Below are 18,381 nucleotides of genomic sequence, written 5' to 3'. Positions count from 1 at the left end.
AACCAGGAGTCACTTGTGTCACTCAGTACTGGCTCCTGTGCTCTCTTTCACATGCATTTTGTAGACTGTTAATCCCTTCCAATGTCACCTAGGATATGAATATCCCTGGGAGTTGTTTTCAACTGCTAAGAAGAAGGTTTGTGCTTTTTTTTTTTTAACTAAAATCCTCACCTTGCATTATAGTCTTGGATTTTATCCATTTTTTATTAACCAAGTCCTCTTGGCTGCCCAGCTATTCCAGTACAATATTCCTACTCCACAAAGTACTGCCACCATTTGCCAGCATTAGTCCTTGCTTGTACTCTCTGACTTGCTCTAGTATTTCTTATTAAAATGTTCAACAAGATACAATGTCCAAGATAAAAACAAGAACCTCTCCATCAGTGCATAGGGAAAGGGACTGATCTGATGGAGGAAGGCATCAGAAGTGTCACTGGACAGCAGTTTGTAGAGAATCAGTGGGTGCCTGTGATGGTCCTTCCTCAAACCCATTTCCACTAAGTGAACTGAATTTCTGGGGTAGCTCATGTGCAAATACAGGATCATGTAAGTTTCCTTAGTGTGTTGCTGGGATTTTGTGAGTTAGCATCATTCTTTTCAGCTTTTGCAGCCTATTTATGATTTCAGTGAAAATGGATATAATTTGAAGGGTTTTTTTCCCCTAAGGCATAAGCCAAAGTTATTAAAAAATATCATTTCTAAGGCAGTCAGAGACACAACTGCACAAACATCCAAACATCTTCCACCACTAGCATGTGATTCTGTACATTGATGTGGAAAATAATCACCTGTAACCACTTTCAGTTTGCTCCCCATCATATGGAAAGTCTTTTGCTAAATGAGGACAGTGATTTACAGAAGGATGGATTGATTACCTGTCTGATCCATTCCATGCACATTCAAACTTGTCAAAGATGCAGTCATTTTCATAGAGGGAACATAACTTGCTTCTAAGGTAATCGTGGACCTGTTTTAAAGAAAATAACTGTTATTCTTGAAATCAAAGAAAATATAGAACTCCACAACCAGCCCTTCACTTTTTGTGTTATCTCCTATGTTCACGTTCAAAATGTGCTGCATAGATTGGTTGCTCTGCAGAAGATACTGTGTTTAAGTTCCAAATAAGTTAGCTGTACTTTTCCACAGCCCAGTTAACCAGGTGCTGCAGAATTACTGTTGCAGGAAGGCATGAAACATGCTTCCCTCAGCAGGCTGCAGACCACCCCTCTTCAACATATTTGTTTCCTGCCTGGGTGATTTTCTCAGTGCTAGCCTAATTCCCAGAGACATTTCAGCAGCTGATACCCTATATGAGCTAATTAATGTGCAAGAAATCTAATTTAAATAGTAACAAAAATGCCATATTCCAAGATAAGTGGGCTCTCACTTATGGCAGAAAGAACTTGGCTCTATTAAAAGAACCTTTATGGCATTACATTTATTTTTGTAAGGTATTTTAGAAGTCAAATACAGCACAAGATTGTACTTGCACAGGCTGCAGACAAGAACACTAATTTAGCCCAAGGACTTCTCCTATTTGGCTAAGACCTAAGACTTAGAAACAACATTGCAAATTCACACTTACTAACTAGAAAAGTGAAGAGTACCCAGCAGATCTCTTTCCTCTAGGCCACACATCTCTGCTGAACAAGAATTATCATAAAGAGATCTCATGCAAACTGTTTCAGTCTTTTTCTTAATTTGATTAGTTTTTCTTCTGGATTATCTGGTTTATTCCATAAGGAAATAATAAGGTAGAAAATCCCTACCTAGATAAATTTATTAATGCACTTCCACTCATTTTATTCTAGCTATTGTTGAAACTGTAAAACAAAGTAGGCGACCTCCTGGAGAAACACACCAATCCAATGGCCCAGGGGTATTTTAGCTCTGCCAGCCTGAGCTTACAGGTTCTTGCAAGTCCAGTGAAATTGTTTCTGCTCATGGATGCTCAGCATCCTCCTCTGGCCTGAGTGCACAAACATTTTTTCCCAGTAAAATAATGTCTACCAAGACCAGATGAGGGACAATGACCTTTCACTTGGATTTTCTTTAAACATACCCATTTTTGATAGTCAAATTGTACAAGTATCCAAATAATATTTGTAGTGTAAGATTATTAGGGATTATAGATTTTACTTATGGACAAATTTTCATTAATAAATGAACACTGAACTGTTCATTAACAGATAATGTCTTATTTAATTGGCAAATGGCAGATAGAACATTCCACAATTAAATGCATTTACCATCACAGTGAGCAATAGGTCAGAACACTTCTACTACTGATGCAGCTTCCCACACTCTCTGTAATTAAATCCTTTCCTTTTCTCTTTACTTAAAACCTTTTTATGTTAGTAGTGTGATTTGTTACAGAACTGGAATTCTTTCCTTTGTCATGTCTGTGAGCTCCCCATACTTGGCAGAAATAGAAAGGTTGGGTAAGGCAGAAGGAAGTAGATCACATTTGCCTCCCTGACTGTCATTTCTAGGTCTTTCTCTTGTTACCATTTCCAGCAGCCATCTGTCATGACCACTGTCATGTACACACCCTTTGCAAAGTGTGTCCAAGTCCACAGCTTGGAACTGTGCCTTTCTATCAGCTTTGTCAAAAAGGATTTTGCAATTCCTCTGTCAGATGTCTTACCTTGTCAAGACTCAGACTCACCCTACTGCCTTGGACAACCAGCTTGTTCCTTATGTGGAGCTTCTGAGTACCACATTTGAGCACATTCAGACCCTCAGAGAAAAACTAATTGTAAGAAACACTTAATTTTCACTGTTTGCATCTGCCTCTACCAACTGAGGGTAAAATCAGATTTGCCTTGTCTGTTACACCTTGTTCTTAACACATATCAATAGTGCTTAAAAGGAAACCAAACTAATTCCTCATTAATTACAAAGGACCTTTTCTTTGCTGCAGTGTTTTAGGTCTGACCCTCATGGAATTATCCATGGACTAACACAGCAACACAGCTATGCAGGGACCTGTTTTATTGGGACTGAACAGACACAACCAGGAATTTCACTGGTAGGGGACACACTGGTCCAAATCGCTACGCTACAGGCCCTGCCTAAAGTGGATCAATCTATTACCAGCTATGAATCTGCTCACCTTGCTGCTCCTAAGGCTTCTGCTGGGGAAATTCACCTGGCAGCATCAGAAGAGTAACCTGTTAGGCAGGGCTGCCTTGCAGCATTCAAGCTCTGGCCATTGCACTGCACTGCTCTTTTGGTGCTGTCCAGTGACCATACTGTGCCCTTTTTTCTTTTGTGTGAAACAAACAGGAGAAAATCATGTTGAAACACTGTCAGCAGATAATGTGCTCAGCAGGGCTGCACAGCTGCTCTATGCAATAGCATTGTTTGAGCCACAGTATGATATGAAAAAGAACCTATGTGAGGAACTCATTTTTGTGTGTCCTGTTTTTAATATTAAAACTGTAAGCTGATAATGAAGCAATACAGTTATGGACCCTGCTCTTTATTACAACTCTGTGTGAAACCTAATGTTGAGACCCTCATTACTGCAGCTGGGCAATATCTAAGTGCCTACTATGCAGTGGATGAAATGAGAAATACAATCTTTTAATGAGCACCTTTTAATGATGTATTGTCATCATAATTATGTGGATACATAACTGAAAACGTTAGGTTTATTTGTTGCCTTACAGTGATCTACTCTAAAAAAACCTTTTGAAAAATTGCCAAGTTTATATATGATATTTAGGTTTGTGAAAAAGAGAGATATCTCTAAGACAAATTATTTAGGAAAATAATTTAAACCACTTTTTCTTAGGACAGAATTCTCTACTCTCTGCAGCTTAAGAACATGAAAGGTTCTCAGAGCAGTTGGTTCACACAAATCCCATGGAATCCTGTGCTATTGGCTTCCCAAGGCTCCTAGTTCCAGATTCTCTTTTAGTTGACTGCAAAGCCCAGCAACACATCTGTATATTCTTTACAAGGACAAATATTTGAAAGTGAATGGTAACCAAAAATTTAAGAACACTGTTATATTTTGCTGTGTTTTTTATATTATATAAGGGGTTTTGTTGTTGTGGGTCTTGAGGTTTTTTTCTATAAACTACTCAATTTCCCCCAATTATCAGTACTAATTTTTCAGTATTGCAATTATCAGTACTCATTTTTCACCATCTCAGCATGAAGAAATATAACTTTAATTGGCCCTACTGTTGGGTGCCAGACTGATTTAAAAGTGACCAGCTTGTTTCACAGCTGCCTACATGAGGAAATAAAAGCAGGCGTCAAAATCAAGACAAACAGGTTGGCTTGACCATCTATTCCTCCCCAGGGACAAGGCTGCCTACTAAATTAGCATAGGTATAAAGAAATATATTACCTAAGTTCCCCAAAACCAAGATTCTATTCTATTATGTAAAACATAGTCTCACCCTTACCCTCCCACTCCACTTTCACAGCATATCAACATTTCTAACACATTCAGCATTTAAAGAACTGCCATTTTAAGAGAAAACCCAATTCTGTGTACTTAAAGGTAAACAGGCTCAGACTTTCCAATATTAACACACTGCTCAGTGAACATTAACCACCAAAATGTAATGTATGCATTGAAAAACACTGGGGCCCACTCTGTCTACTAAATTCTAGCTAAAAAATACTGGAAATTTTTGTTTGTTTTGACAAGAAATGCTACCAAATTCTCATCATGGTTTTAAAAAAACAATCTTAATTATAATTACTGTGGGCTACTGTATCCCACCTACTATTATTTAGACACAGAAAACAAGGGACTTATTCAGCACTGTCACAGGATTGTCTCTCAGTGAGCAACACAAGCCAGATGAATGACATTTTTCCTACTTTGCGTACATTTTTTTAGGTAACTTAACAGATTTTCTTTCTTTCTGCATTTTCATAACAAGCAGCTTCTGTGTCACAGACAATTTTCCTTCTTCAAGCCAGAGTCAAAAAATGAAAGCTCAGCCCTCTATTGCCAAATGTAACAGATGTCAGAGTACAAACTTAGCACTGGCTGGAGCCACTGGCATTTTGTCTGGATAATATCTCAATGAATTCAGGTAACCACATGTGTCTGTCTGGCATTTGTGAGCTGCTGTGTCAGTGGTGATGCCAGGGTTTAACATAAAGCACTTCTAGAGCTAGGCACAAGGGAGAAACAGATCAAGTTGTAAAAAGTAGTTCTGAAATGACAAAGGTGTAAACTTTCAGCAGTCCCACCAGGAGCAGAGTGCTAAGCAACACACAAAATCTCGTCGTGAGTTCCTTTTAAATGTTAGTAGTGAAATACATCATTTGAAAGCAGATGCCAAAATGAAGAGATGATTTCTCTTGTTAGAATAATCGTTTCTTTCAAGAGCCCAATCCACAGGGAGTGCTACCTTGACTCCCCAGGCTTTAGACTTCCTTACTAATGCTGCAATTGCCCTTTTCCTACTACAAGGATGCCACTGTGAAGGTTTTAACCACCTTGATTAATTCTCTTAGCTTGCTGCTTCTCAGATAAGGTTATGAGAAGTTTACAGAAGCATCCAGTTTTTGAACACTGAGATCCTTTTATAATGCTGTATTTTAAGACATCGGTGATTCCTACCTGGTACGTTTCTACAGGCTTTGTTTCCATGTTCAGATCCCAAACCTTGACAGTGAGGTAATCTCTTGTAAGCATGTATCTACCGCTGTGGCTGAATTTGACATCTGACACTGAAGAGATAATTTCTGAAAAAAATGATCTGTTACTGGGGTCTTCTGGTTCTTCATAAACTATTCAAAGAAAAAGAAGCAAGAGACAGAAATCAGAATTGTATAAAAAAATGCTCTGTTGTAAAATCTGAAGTGTGCATTTCTTGTGAAACATGCAATTCAATCTACCAAGGGACACGATTATAGAATGAATGGTATATCCAGCACTTAATTTATTCTTTTAACTTTATATAATAATACAAACTGTAAGCTTCAAACATTACAATAATTAATTTTATAACGATGGAAACAAAGCATGACTTGTTAAATTATGCAAATACACTGTTTAGTTGATTACAGATACCTATAGCAAGGCATTTCATGCCTTCATCTTTTCTGGGGTCTGCATACCCCGTTTCATGACATACCCAAAATCCAAGTGTCCCTGTCACATGAGAGGTGTGCACACATGGTGTCACATGTTCTGCCACCCCTGGGAGAGGTGGTTTCTCAAAGCCTGCCCTGCTTGCCAGAACCAGCTGGCCTGGCTGCACTGGTCATGTCTGAAGGCATCCAAGACTAAGGATGAGAATTCTAAAAAGCAACTGCGATTTGCAATTACCTCTTCCTGAGATGTGAGCATACAATAGACAGGGGTTTACCATGTGGATGCATGAACTACATAGTTAATGTGCAATTGCTGACAGTTCTGGAAAGCAATGAACTCCCTGAATGTGACAGTCAGCAGCTCAGTGTGATCTGACAAGGCAGCAGGTCATGAAATATTGCTTACATGATATTCATACGTGAAAATCGAGCTCTTGTAGCTATGAGATTGGTCATCCCTGTTCAGCTGTACGTAAGAATGGTACTGGATGACTCTACCCCTCCATCAGGGGTGCCTACAACATTCTGTTGTCTTTCTGCAAGTATATGTGGCCCTGTGATCCAACTGACCTCTATGGTAAACTTCAGTAGAAGGTCGGGCTTTCAGGGTCTTTTAACTCTCACAAAATCATAGGGTTTTGGGACATATACCTAGAATATTCTTTGAAAATTGAAAACTTAGTGAACTTCATTTTCAAGTTTCAAAAGCAGGTGAAGAAAAGCTATCTGATGAAACATGAAAGCATACTGAAAGCAGAAAAACATATTACTGTCAGTCAAAATGAAGTTTTTTGTATAGTCCACCGGAACATTTCTCTCTCGATTATTTTATCCATGACTATGATTCAGACTGTTGGAAGCAACAAGGTTAGTTTCCATTAGGTGAAATAATGTTCTGCTGAAAGTTAAGGGTGAGGACGTGGGTGAAGTATGTGGGGTAATGCAAAAATTATGGGCAATTTTCTTTGGGGGTGGGCAGTGGAATGCAGCCAGGCATGCACATGAGAATAAGGTCTATATTTAAACATGCACCACACATCTGAATGGTAATGAACTACTTCAAAAAGAGTAAAAAACTTTTTCAGATAGACTGTAAATGAACAACTTTAAATAGCTCTTTAAAATTTTGCCTAGACATTCTGCAAAGCAGGTATTTTGTAATTATCCTGTCAGATTTTCAAGAGAAGTCTGATGAGCACAAAGCAATTATCATTTCTCATACCTCTTCCCTTTAATCTGTCCAAACTACAAACTTGGCTGGCAGGAATTTCATCCTCCTAATTATGATGTGAAGCTGCTATTAAAACCAGGAAAGAAAAAACCAAAACCCACTCTAACTGAATTACACCTTCATTTATAGCTTAGATATATTTTCTTGGCTCTATGTGGCTCATCCAACTCCCAGTGATTAGAAGAGGAGTGATATTTGTACCTGAATATTCTGCATTTTGTTAATTAATGAGATTAAACCATTTCATTCTTTATCTGCCCCATTTATTGCTTTTCTGTGCTTACTGTATTAAGTATTAGAAAGACTTAGATTAATTAATTGTGGAACTAACAGAGGCATGAAAGTCTCATATCACTACAAAAAGAAAGATAGCAGTAGAAACTTTAGTAGCAGCAATTCTTTGGAGATAGTTTCTCTAGTCAGCATAGCCAAAACAGGAAAATGGTTACAGGAAATTCAGGAGCGGCTCCCAGCGAAAAGAAGAGAAAGCTTAGCAACTACCAGCATCTGCCTGAGCAACCAGAACAAGGCATTAGCCTCAGGAAATGAAGGTGAGAGAGTGTTCTTGGGGCTTGGCTATTTCTGGTTTAGCATCAACATAAGGTTATGCACATACTGCAGAAAAGCACAATCTTCCTTCAGTTTGCTTAATGTAAGTGGAACAATTGGAGACAGAACAGCAGTGAAGTGTTAGCCCTGTGATTTGGACTTCAGTTTAGGCAAGCAATTCAAATTCAGCCCTGACCTCTCCAAGCTGATAGGAAAAAGCCATGGGTCTAGTCTATGGTTTCCAAGACAAACTTCCTGTTTATTACTGTTAAGACTTATCTTTTAGAGGCTGCTCTTGTGCCCAGGAGCAATCAGTACTTGAAACATGAGATTCAAAGCCAGCTTACTTCTCTGTGTCTAAATCTTGTTAGGTCTGAACTTTGCTGACATTTGATTACAGATTCTATTATATTCTTTAATTAATTTCATCATTAATTTCTTAATAAAAACCACCTGCCATAAAAAAGGGTATTTAACTTTAATTTCTGCTGTTCTTGATAATGGTCACAGTGCTAATTACATGAAAGACACAAAGTTATCTTTCTAGCTACCTAATGAACATAGAAATCACAGATGACATGATGTGCTGAGTTCTCACATGACACTTGCTCAGACTTAAATGTGACAGGACTCTGGCACAGAGAAATATCATGGGATTTGAGGAAAGCAGAGCATATCTCTGAGTACAGCCAGTGATAAAGGGGAGCCTGCCAGGAAGACACTGTTCCTGCCCCTTATGCCACTAGCAGACACATGGGTAAACTGGGAAGTCTGCTTAGGGAAATAAAAATGCTCAGTTCCTTTCTGCACAGCTCACAAGTTAAAAACCACAGAAGCTTCTTATAGAAGTCCAGACTTTGCAGAGAAGGATGGGTTCATTGAAGGATACTTGCCAGAGCACTGTTTTCCTGAATCCTGAAGAAAATCTGTAGCATAAAAATATGCTGCTTCTTTCTTAAAAGGAAGTACCATCTGCTGAAAAACAAACTCTTATCCCTCATAAAAATATTCTTGTTTCCTTGTGAATTTCTCTGATCTAATGCAGAATGGAGAATTTCCTTTTCCAGTGGATAGGAAAGGCATCTCTAATATGGAGGTATCTAAAGTTAAATAAATAAAATGGCCAGGTACAGCAAGAGTAACTGGAAAGGTCCATTTCCCAGTTTTCCTCCTGGTCACTGGCCAAAAGAAAGCAGGTGCTTCGGGCAGTAGCCAAAAGAAGTGTGACACAATAACACCTTGTGGCTCTCATCTGCACTCTGGGGGTCACAGATGCTGCCACCTCAACTTCTCATTAATTCCACACACTGAAACTCCCTGATTCCACACACCTGAAACTCCTATTTATTGGAAAAGATATATCCAATAAAGAAAAACAAAATCTAACCCAAAGTAATTTTCAAGTTCAATTCTAAACAAACAACTGGGCAGAGCTTTAATCATTGCAGGGTGTAAATTCTGGCATATGTGAACTTTAAGAAATACTAAAAATAATTCTAAAATTGTCTTCTATGGTGGGTGCAATGTCACAATCTGATATAATATAGAAAATCCTGTATTCCTCCTGAAATCATCATAAGAAGGAAAACTTGAAAATGAACAGAAATCTGCTCCACAGATTTTGTAAGAAATTCCATCAGTCATGAGAGAAAATTATAAACAGCTTTAAAGGCTCATTCTCTCTCGCAGAAAAAAAACCCTACTATTTTCTTTCTGCTTACAAAAAAGTAATAACTTATTAAAGTTGGGGTTTTTTGGGGTTTTTTTTGGTTTTTTTTTGTTTTTAAAGAGGATACTGTTTATGGTTTGTATCCTGTTCTGGAAATTTCTGATTTTTTAGCACCTGTTACTTAGATTAAAATAATTGGAAATCCTACACCATGAAATAGATCTCTCCCACCTTCCAAAGACAGCTAATGGATATAGAAAATGATCCAGTTCCTATTCAAGGGTCACAGCTATGAAGGGATGAAAACAGCTTTGGCAACAGAGGAAACAGAGGCAGTGTGGATACTGAGAGGGAGAGGATGGCAGAGACCAGGGCTAACAAATTTGGTGGAATATGACAGGGAAAACAATTTTTCATTTTTATTATATAAGCAAGTAAACTTTCTGCAGCTAGGCTAAATTAAGAACTTATTACAGATAAATCTCTGGGTTGTACTAGTACACAAACAACAGGTGAATTTCAACTGGACCTGGAAATACCAGTGGTGGATCAGGTAATCCCTCACTGGACTTTAATTTCATAAACACACAAAAATGGGTTCAGTCCCAGGCCAAATAATTTATCATTTGAACTAAATCCCTATTTAATTCCAGATCCCAAATGAAAATGGCTGCAATACCTGATTAGAACATATTGGAAAGCAATACTTTGAAATGTATGGGATTTTACTGGTCTTGACAGGCTAGCCACAGGAAGAAAAGCCGCAAGAACCAATATGCTTTCCTAATAGATGATAAATAAAAAATTTTAATGAAAATAACAAATTATTTCATATTTTTAGATAGCAAATTAGCATTATTCCCAAATCAGCTGTTATTTGCTCTATTACATAGATGTCATCATTTAGCATAAAAAACCTGAACTAAATTTCATTTGAACTTCTATGAAAATACTAATATTCTTTCTTTTTTAAAATACATGACACTTGTTACTAATGTTCAAAACAGAAAGCTTTTTTTTTCTTTTTTGTGCTGTTTAATTCAAGAACTGCTACATCTTGAGCTAAGAATAGTTCTGGGCTTATCTCTAATATGGTAGAGATCTCAAGAAGACATAAAAATGGGCAATAAAAATTACCAGAAGTACCAAATTACTTCCATGCAAGGAATGGCTAAATAGACTGGGGTCTCTCAACCTAAGAAAGACTGAGGGGGTCATAATTAAGAGCAGCATGGAAAGGATGAATAGGGAATGACAGTTCACTTTGTACACTGTCTCTTCCAATCCACAAGTAGGAGTCACCATGTGAAACTAGAACAGGGTAAGCAGAGAGAGATATTCCTTCAAACTTTACCTAATTAAGCTACTAAAGACTTTTCTGAAAGATACTGTGAATGCTAGAAAATACACACAGCTTCATGAGTAACTGCACAACTTCAAGGAAAGAAAAACCCCTGAACATCCATTTCATATTGTTGAATGCAGTAAGTTCACGTCCACTAAGGTCCCTGAACCTCAAGTTTCCAGCTGCAAATTGCAGAGGGTAAAGATTATACTTGGTCTGCTCTTACATTTTCTGTTGATATTGCTACTGCCAATATCAGAGCAAGAACTGGGCTAGAAGGACCTCTGGTCTGCCCAAGTATGGTCATTTTTATGAACTGTTTAAAATCTATTTTAGAATTTAATGCAAAAGAGTACCTGAGTTCATTCTAAGTGAATCAAGCCCAGCTGCAAGCTCCCATTGAAATTCACGGTCTCTTTATACCTTTTAGCTTCATTATCCAGTATAATAATTTGATTCACCATTATTATTTACTCTATCTTTCACTATCTCTGAATGTTTTATTGTTTTGTATTAAGCCAATCAACTCGTACATTCATCTCCCTTGGAAATTCTCTTTCAATAATAAAATATTCTGCTAATGTGACAAGCTTGCCTTCTTGGTCTACACTGATTAATATGGTTATACAAGAGAGGGAGTTTTTAAATCTGCTTTCATAAGCAATCTAAAACACAATTATTTTGTGAGACACTTTTGTTTGACATTTTACATTACCATAGCCTGTAGCTGTTTATCCTGCTTTAAACTAAAAAGAAGTATCATTTTATATTTCAATTTTCTACTCGTTTTTATATAATTCAAAGGTCACCTCTTTGTGCCCTGGTCACTTACACATCTCATTTTCCTTCTTTTACTCAAAGCAAAATTCTGACCCTACCTCCACACCACGAGTCTGAAATTTCACCTGCCATACAGCATTCCTTTATCCAATGACCCAGTATTAAAACTAGGCTTCTCATCAATACCTCTAGAGAGCATGGCTTTTAAAAGTGGAGCCTCAAATCAATATTTAAGAATCTGTTTTACCATCTGCACTGAGTTGCTGCAGCTTGTCACAAACCACAAGGGAGGGTGCATTAGTGCTGAAAGGCAAAGCCAGATCAATAGCTAAAGATCAGTGGGTGGGAGCTTCACTACAGAGTTGCTTAGATTAATATAACTTTGCCAGTGAGTTTGTTAATAAAGAGAAATGGTGCTAAAGAGCAAAAAGGAATTGAAAAAACACAAAGCCAATCTAGAAGATCAAGCCTCTTTACAGCTGGGTCTCACAAAGACTTATGTGCATGCTTAATGCCACGTGTTGTGAGCAATCCCAAGGAGTTAACGGGACATAAAACTACTACTGCTCTACAGACAAACTGATGTGTAAGTCTTTCTGATCTTGATAAATAAGATTAGTTACAAGTGGGTTTTTTTTCCCCTAGTGAAATAAGATCTTGAAAGCTGATTTCAAGAGACATTAAAAAGTAATATTTGCTGCTATTAAAAAAATTAGGCAAACGAGACAAGAATTTTAATAGACTGAATAATTAAATCAATCTTACAGCAATTATTTGCTTTATCTCTGTGTGGTTGGAGGAGATGGGGTTAATGAAACACCTCTTCAATCATAAATCATTTACCATTGCTTCAGGCTTTTCTCTTTCCTCCGAGTATTTGATAGCTAGAAGTATATAAATCAGGTGTTTTCTTCCTCAGATTTAATTTTAACATCTCTTGCACAACTGAAGGAAATATTACCTAGACATAATTGTGTTTCTGTAGAATCATTTTTGAATTTTCATTAGCCATGTCTTAAATGTCTTTATTTAAATGTCTTTATACATTCATCCAAACTGAGCAGAATGAAAGCTTTGGAGCCCATGCTAAAGGCAATCTGTTACCAGATTTCAGTGGGATTCCTGCACAAGGAAAGATCCATTCCAGGACCTAGTTTAGCATGCATGAAATTGTAGTAACAGACCTTTAGTGACAGTCATAATTACAAAATTATCAGGATACATTTTTTCATTGGGGATATAAAATCAGCAATGCATATATGCCTTTGTAGTGCATGCTTAAAAATAAATCCAGAACTAGGATAAGGAGAACAAGTCTTCATCAAGCATGAGGTCACATAATTTCAGAAGCTCAGATAAGTTTCACTCCTGTCACATGAAAACTTGCAGATTTTGCCCGAAGTGGACATCATTTTGACAGGGGCCTCTCTATGCACAAAGGGAGAGTAATGACTGTCTCTCTCTCAGACAACATGAGACCTGACATGAGACCAGATGCAGAAATAAAAACTGTATTTTAGATGTAAAGCTCACACAGAAGAAAAACAAGTTGTCTCTTTTTCAGTCAGACAATAAGCATCATTCATTTGGAAAGGTCAATATTAATTAGCAAATCCAGGAGGGATAGACTGTCACAGGCTTTTTTGTGCATCTGGTTGTTCTCTGTTGCAAATGAAAGATAATCCATATTTAGTCAGAGGTCTGAAAGGTGTCTTGTCCCTGAAATTCCAACCTGCTTTAAACAACTGGTAAATATAACTAATTTAATTTTAAAAATTCGACATGTTTAAGTAGATTATCCTTGATTTGTGTTTTGGCTGCTTCCATGATTCTGAATTCTTTAAAATCAAAGGTAATCTCAGAAAAGCCCACCAGATAACCCAACTGAGTCACATGCCTGACTGACAGGACAGCGGCATTTATCCTTGGAGAAAGGCTGGCATTTCCTTCAGGCCTGGATTTCAAATAAAAATGTGGAAAAGGAATCTCAATGGAAAAAACACCCCCTTAATCTTTGACTGGCATCTCTGAGTCACAAGACAAACCCGGAATTCACTCTGCACTGCTCTGGAAACCATTTTACGCTTTTTGGATCCTGATTGTCCCGCCCATGGGGTTGGGATGCACCAGCTGAGAGGCTTCTCTGCATTCAGGGAGAGGCCAGGGAAGATGGTTGTTGGCATTGCCTGTCACCTCCAAATCCTTCCATGGTCAAAGGCAGGAGAGCTCTAAATGGCTCCTGCTACAGACCCAGGGGACACAAGCTTGAGATGTCTGTCTGGAGGACAGAAAGCACCAACTCATGGTGACAGAGGCTAACACTATATAACCTCAAAACTGGTGTTTTTAAGATCACCACAGCACACAGAGCAATAAGCTTGAAACTGCAGCTCCTCTTTCCTCAAAGTATTTTGCTGTAAACTTTGCACATGGGTAATGGACAATTAGAAATAGTGGTTTAGTCTACAAATACATATTAAGAAATGAATACTAAAAACCCCCTAAAGAAACATACAGAATTTAAATAAATGACTACAGCTTCTGAAGTATGCAATGACTTTAAGATGTTAAGGCATGAAATATCAATAGGAGTTATACTCTTGATGGTTTAAATTTCCATATTACATAACTATACAGTTTATATTTACTATTTAATAATGGTTTTAATAATTCTGATGAACTATTGAAAAAGCGCTTTATTTCTTTTCTGACTTCACATGCTCAGTTTTCTTTAACTGACTTCTTTATTGTATGGTTTGTTGAAACAGCCATATGTACTTATCTAGCCTACCAGCTGTTTAGAAAAATGATATTAACTCCGTGAACATTTATGAGGATCTCTGAACATAATATCAGCAATAAAAAAAAAATAATAACCAAAATAGCAACTATTTGCTAATTGAACAAATGCTGCCGCAAGTATATTTTTAGTCAGGATGATCATACTGCAACAGTATCCCTATGCTTGTCTTCCTTGACACCTGAACCCCTTTGCATAAAAGTTAATGGAATTTGAGGTGGGGGTTAATTCTTTTATTTCTTCAATGTTCCCCCCTGACTGCTGACACAGATTTCCATATACTGCTTTTTTCCTACACTGCACTGCCATGCATGTTGCCTGATGACATCTTAAAGGCAATCTTTGGGCGCTTTGGCAAGTACACTATTTAGGTGAAAAGTTCCATATTATTTAAATTAATTCCCTGTTTGTTGCTGCTTGAGTCTGACTTTCATAATTTTAATCTTTACCTATAACACTGTGGACTGCAAGAACACCTTCCTCAGTCTCACTCCTCTAATATTCTAAACAAGCAGGGATGTTCATCTCTTTGGCACCTCCTCTCCAACAGTTTTGATGGCATCCTCTCCCACTGCTTGCAAAGTCCGACAATAACTCGGAACAACATTACGTATGTACCTGCTCAATGGGTACAGAGTGGTCTTTCCCTGATACACATTTGCAATGACTACATAAGATTTTCTTGTGATCCTCACTCAACACTGTGCAATCTGTTACAGAGCTATTATAAGAAGCAGTTTCAGGTTGTCTATTAGAGATACAACAAATTTTATCACACTTTATCAGTATCTCAACAACTATTTAAAATTCAGCTACTGACCTGATATGTTTTTCAATGCCTTATAAACAGATTTGGTGGTCTGAGGTAATTTTTCTAAGGGACAGATATCCCAACTACAACTCACAAAGATTCCACAGGAAAGCTAGTTTTGGGGTTGTGCAATAAAGTTAATTGCAGATGGATTACACAAATTGGCAGCTTGCTATTAAATCTCAGCATAGGCATCAAGGATGAGTACATATGGAGGAGTCTCATTTTGTCCATGTCAAAGCCACAGAGATTTATAAGGAAGCCTCGTAGTGCTGCTTGCACTAATGCTGAAAAGAGATATTCTGCCACTAAGCTTAGAAAACCAGAAATCTTCAAGCCATTATAATTTATTAAGATCCTGTGATGGTTGACTTACACTACAGACATTAATATGTAATTTATTTTTACAGTATGGCACAGTAATTATTCATAGCACTCTCTAAACATGTACAAATGGAAGGGCTTTTCCCCCAAGAGCTGCGATGGACTTTGTGAGAGCTACAGAAATTTGAATAAATAAGGGGAAAAGGAGTAAATTAAAAAGTTCACAACAGAAGCTCATTATCCAGGTGTTTTTGTTAAGTGTTACATTGTATCTTTTATCCCTAAAAGTATGTACATCCATTACAATCTTGGAACAGCATCTGAAATACAGCACACAGTGATACTAGACTGTGCTGAGAAAGCAGGGATGTATGCCACAATGTGAGGGTTTACAGCAACTCCAGTTGTGGTGTTTGGCTTGAAAAATGAAGTCAGTTGTGGGGAAAGACTGAAAGACAAGGCAAGCTAGGAGAGCAGGGTACTGATCATGCATATGTACCATCTGTAAATTTAGCAACTGTAAAGAGGGATCAGATGCACAGTCAAGGTACCAGAGAGATAATCATGCAAATACTTGATTTTGCAGACTTTTTTTGATATATCCTTTTAGACTGCAATTGGCTGTATATAATTCACTTTGCCTGTCTCTGAGAGCTACACTGACACCACTCCAATCAGCAGTACATGGGCCTACTCCTTTTAACACTTTGGAAGTTCTACCATTGCTGTATCAATTTTGTACTGCACACGCTCAGATTCTCAATGAGCTTGACTTGACTTCAGTGCAGCAATGCTACATTAAATGGCTATTTTCTAACTCATAGATCTGGAAAATGGGGTTTAATCAATGACCATTAGACCCTGCACTCCCTTCTGGCATAAAATGCCTTCTTTCATCCAGCATTGCTGTATTGTGGCTTTAATAAGTTCTGATTGGCATTTGCCATTGAGTTACAGGAGCATGGAGGCCTTATTAGCAGGAAGAAATGGAAGTATTACAGAACAAAACAATTAAGTGGGACAAGATAACTCACAGCATTGTGTCAGACTGTGTCATGCTTACATTTCACTTCATGGTACTGAATTGCCCCTACAAGTACAAGGAGATACAGCTAACAAAGGTAAAACACTTCTCTGCATGTGAAACTGTCCTTGAAGGTTATTTTTTATAATTGGACACATCCTAAGAGGTTCTGAGCATGTGCATTTCTCTTTGCAATCAAAAGGTCTAGTCATAGGATTTTTATTAAATTCACTTCAGTTTTAAAAATAGCCTATGTATGAAACCTGTGCACCACTTATGTCATTTAAATCTTTGCATACTTTTTCCTCCCCTCTGGCCCTTACTAATAAGATCTGCCTGCTGAATGGCATAAAACCTCTCATGTGCTCTGGTACTAAAAGAATTTCTCTTGAATTTCCTTCCAATGTTTCAGCATGACAAAAGAAACTGATGACCTAATTCGGTGAGATGAAGGTGTCCTGGAGGAGCCCTTGTCCTAAAGGTGACTAAAGCAGAGCCACCACAGTTCACTCATGAGGTCCTCAGCTTCTCAGCAGCTACCCAGACAATGCCTTTGTCTGGGCATTGTCAGACTCAGGACATTAGGAACAAACAGGTGGTTTGCACAAGGCAATGTGCCCAGGCTTGCCAGATTACTGGTGGGAAGAACCACAGTCTGTCTTCTCTAGACCACGAAGAGCTGATAGTGAGACAATATAAACATACGTTTTTCTTCAACTTTTACTTTGAGAACAAAGATAGTGACATATTTTTAAATTTTACTTTCTTTTTCTTATGTAGATTTCAGACAGGAACTATCATGATTTGGTGGTTCATCTAAAAATTTCACAGGCTACATAAGATCATGTAGGATGTATAACAACTTCTATACCAACACGATTTTTTTCTTCCCCTCCTTCCTCCCTCCCCCCCCCACCCCTGTCCTGATTACTTATTGCATTTCCTCTGAGTTTGTTCAGACATAATATTGAAAAAATACATATAGAGAATGTGGGACTAAATTTTTAGGAAGGATACTGAGATTTCCTGGTTGAGAAAACAGATTCAAAATTTGAAGGCAGCCTGACAATCAAAATTCACTTGCTCTATCATTGAGAACCAGTGCATTCAAACCAGTATGCTCATCTACTTAAATACTCCCTCATCCTCTGATTTGTTAGGAATCCTCTTTATTTCATTAGAGTTCTGGGTTCTTCACTGATCCCTGCAATAAGAACTGTAAGGGCAACCAGTCACAGACACAACCATTACCAAGTTCATAGCTAATACTTGCACAGGTGAAAAAAATTCTTCTTTTTGTTGTTTTCTTTTCAAATGTGCCTGCAAGTGAGAAAATGATACAGGGTATGAACCCATCTATGTGCTGTCTGTGAATAGTAAGACTTCAATGCCATCTGGGGCTCGATGGAGCAAGGACTTACGCTTGGAATGTTTGTCACAGAGAGCTGATGCCCTCATGTCGCAGAGTCTCAGGGATCCTTTGCTGCTGCTGTAGACAAAGAGATTGCAGTGGTGGGGATGGAACTCAGAGGCTGTAATCACTTCTGTCAGGTCCTCCATATTGGCTGGCTTTATATCTACAATGTCTGAATGGAAGTTTCATCAAGAAAAATGCAGGTAAACCATGGCTCTTACTTGAAGGAAGCATGCAAATGTAAACACATGTAATGCTTTTAAAGATACATTCATTTGTTTGGCAGCAGTACAGTTTTCAATTTCCATACCTGGCCCACTTAATACCATACCCAAAGAGCAATGTAAAACTCAAAGTCTGCA

General features: G+C 37.9%; 1 protein-coding gene across 13 annotated transcripts in view; it reads right to left on the bottom strand.

Annotated features, from left to right (window-relative positions):
- The window catches only part of PPP2R2C (protein phosphatase 2 regulatory subunit Bgamma), a 191,666-nt gene that overhangs the window by 11,963 nt on the left and 161,322 nt on the right, over positions 1 to 18,381 (bottom strand). For all 13 annotated transcript variants that reach the window (XM_085577658.1, XM_021550759.4, XM_085577659.1 and 10 more), the window contains 3 exons: positions 18,027 to 18,191; positions 5,597 to 5,766; positions 876 to 967 (listed from right to left, as the gene is read on the bottom strand). In XM_085577658.1, coding sequence (XP_085433784.1) covers positions 876 to 967; positions 5,597 to 5,766; positions 18,027 to 18,191 — 427 coding nt within the window. The remainder of the gene's footprint in view (positions 1 to 875; positions 968 to 5,596; positions 5,767 to 18,026; positions 18,192 to 18,381) is intronic.

The sequence above is a fragment of the Lonchura striata genome, chromosome 4 (assembly GCF_050655825.1).
Source record: "Lonchura striata isolate lonStrDom1 chromosome 4, ASM5065582v1, whole genome shotgun sequence".
Taxonomy (NCBI): domain Eukaryota; kingdom Metazoa; phylum Chordata; class Aves; order Passeriformes; family Estrildidae; genus Lonchura; species Lonchura striata.
This window is presented reverse-complemented; position numbering and strand designations above follow the sequence as displayed.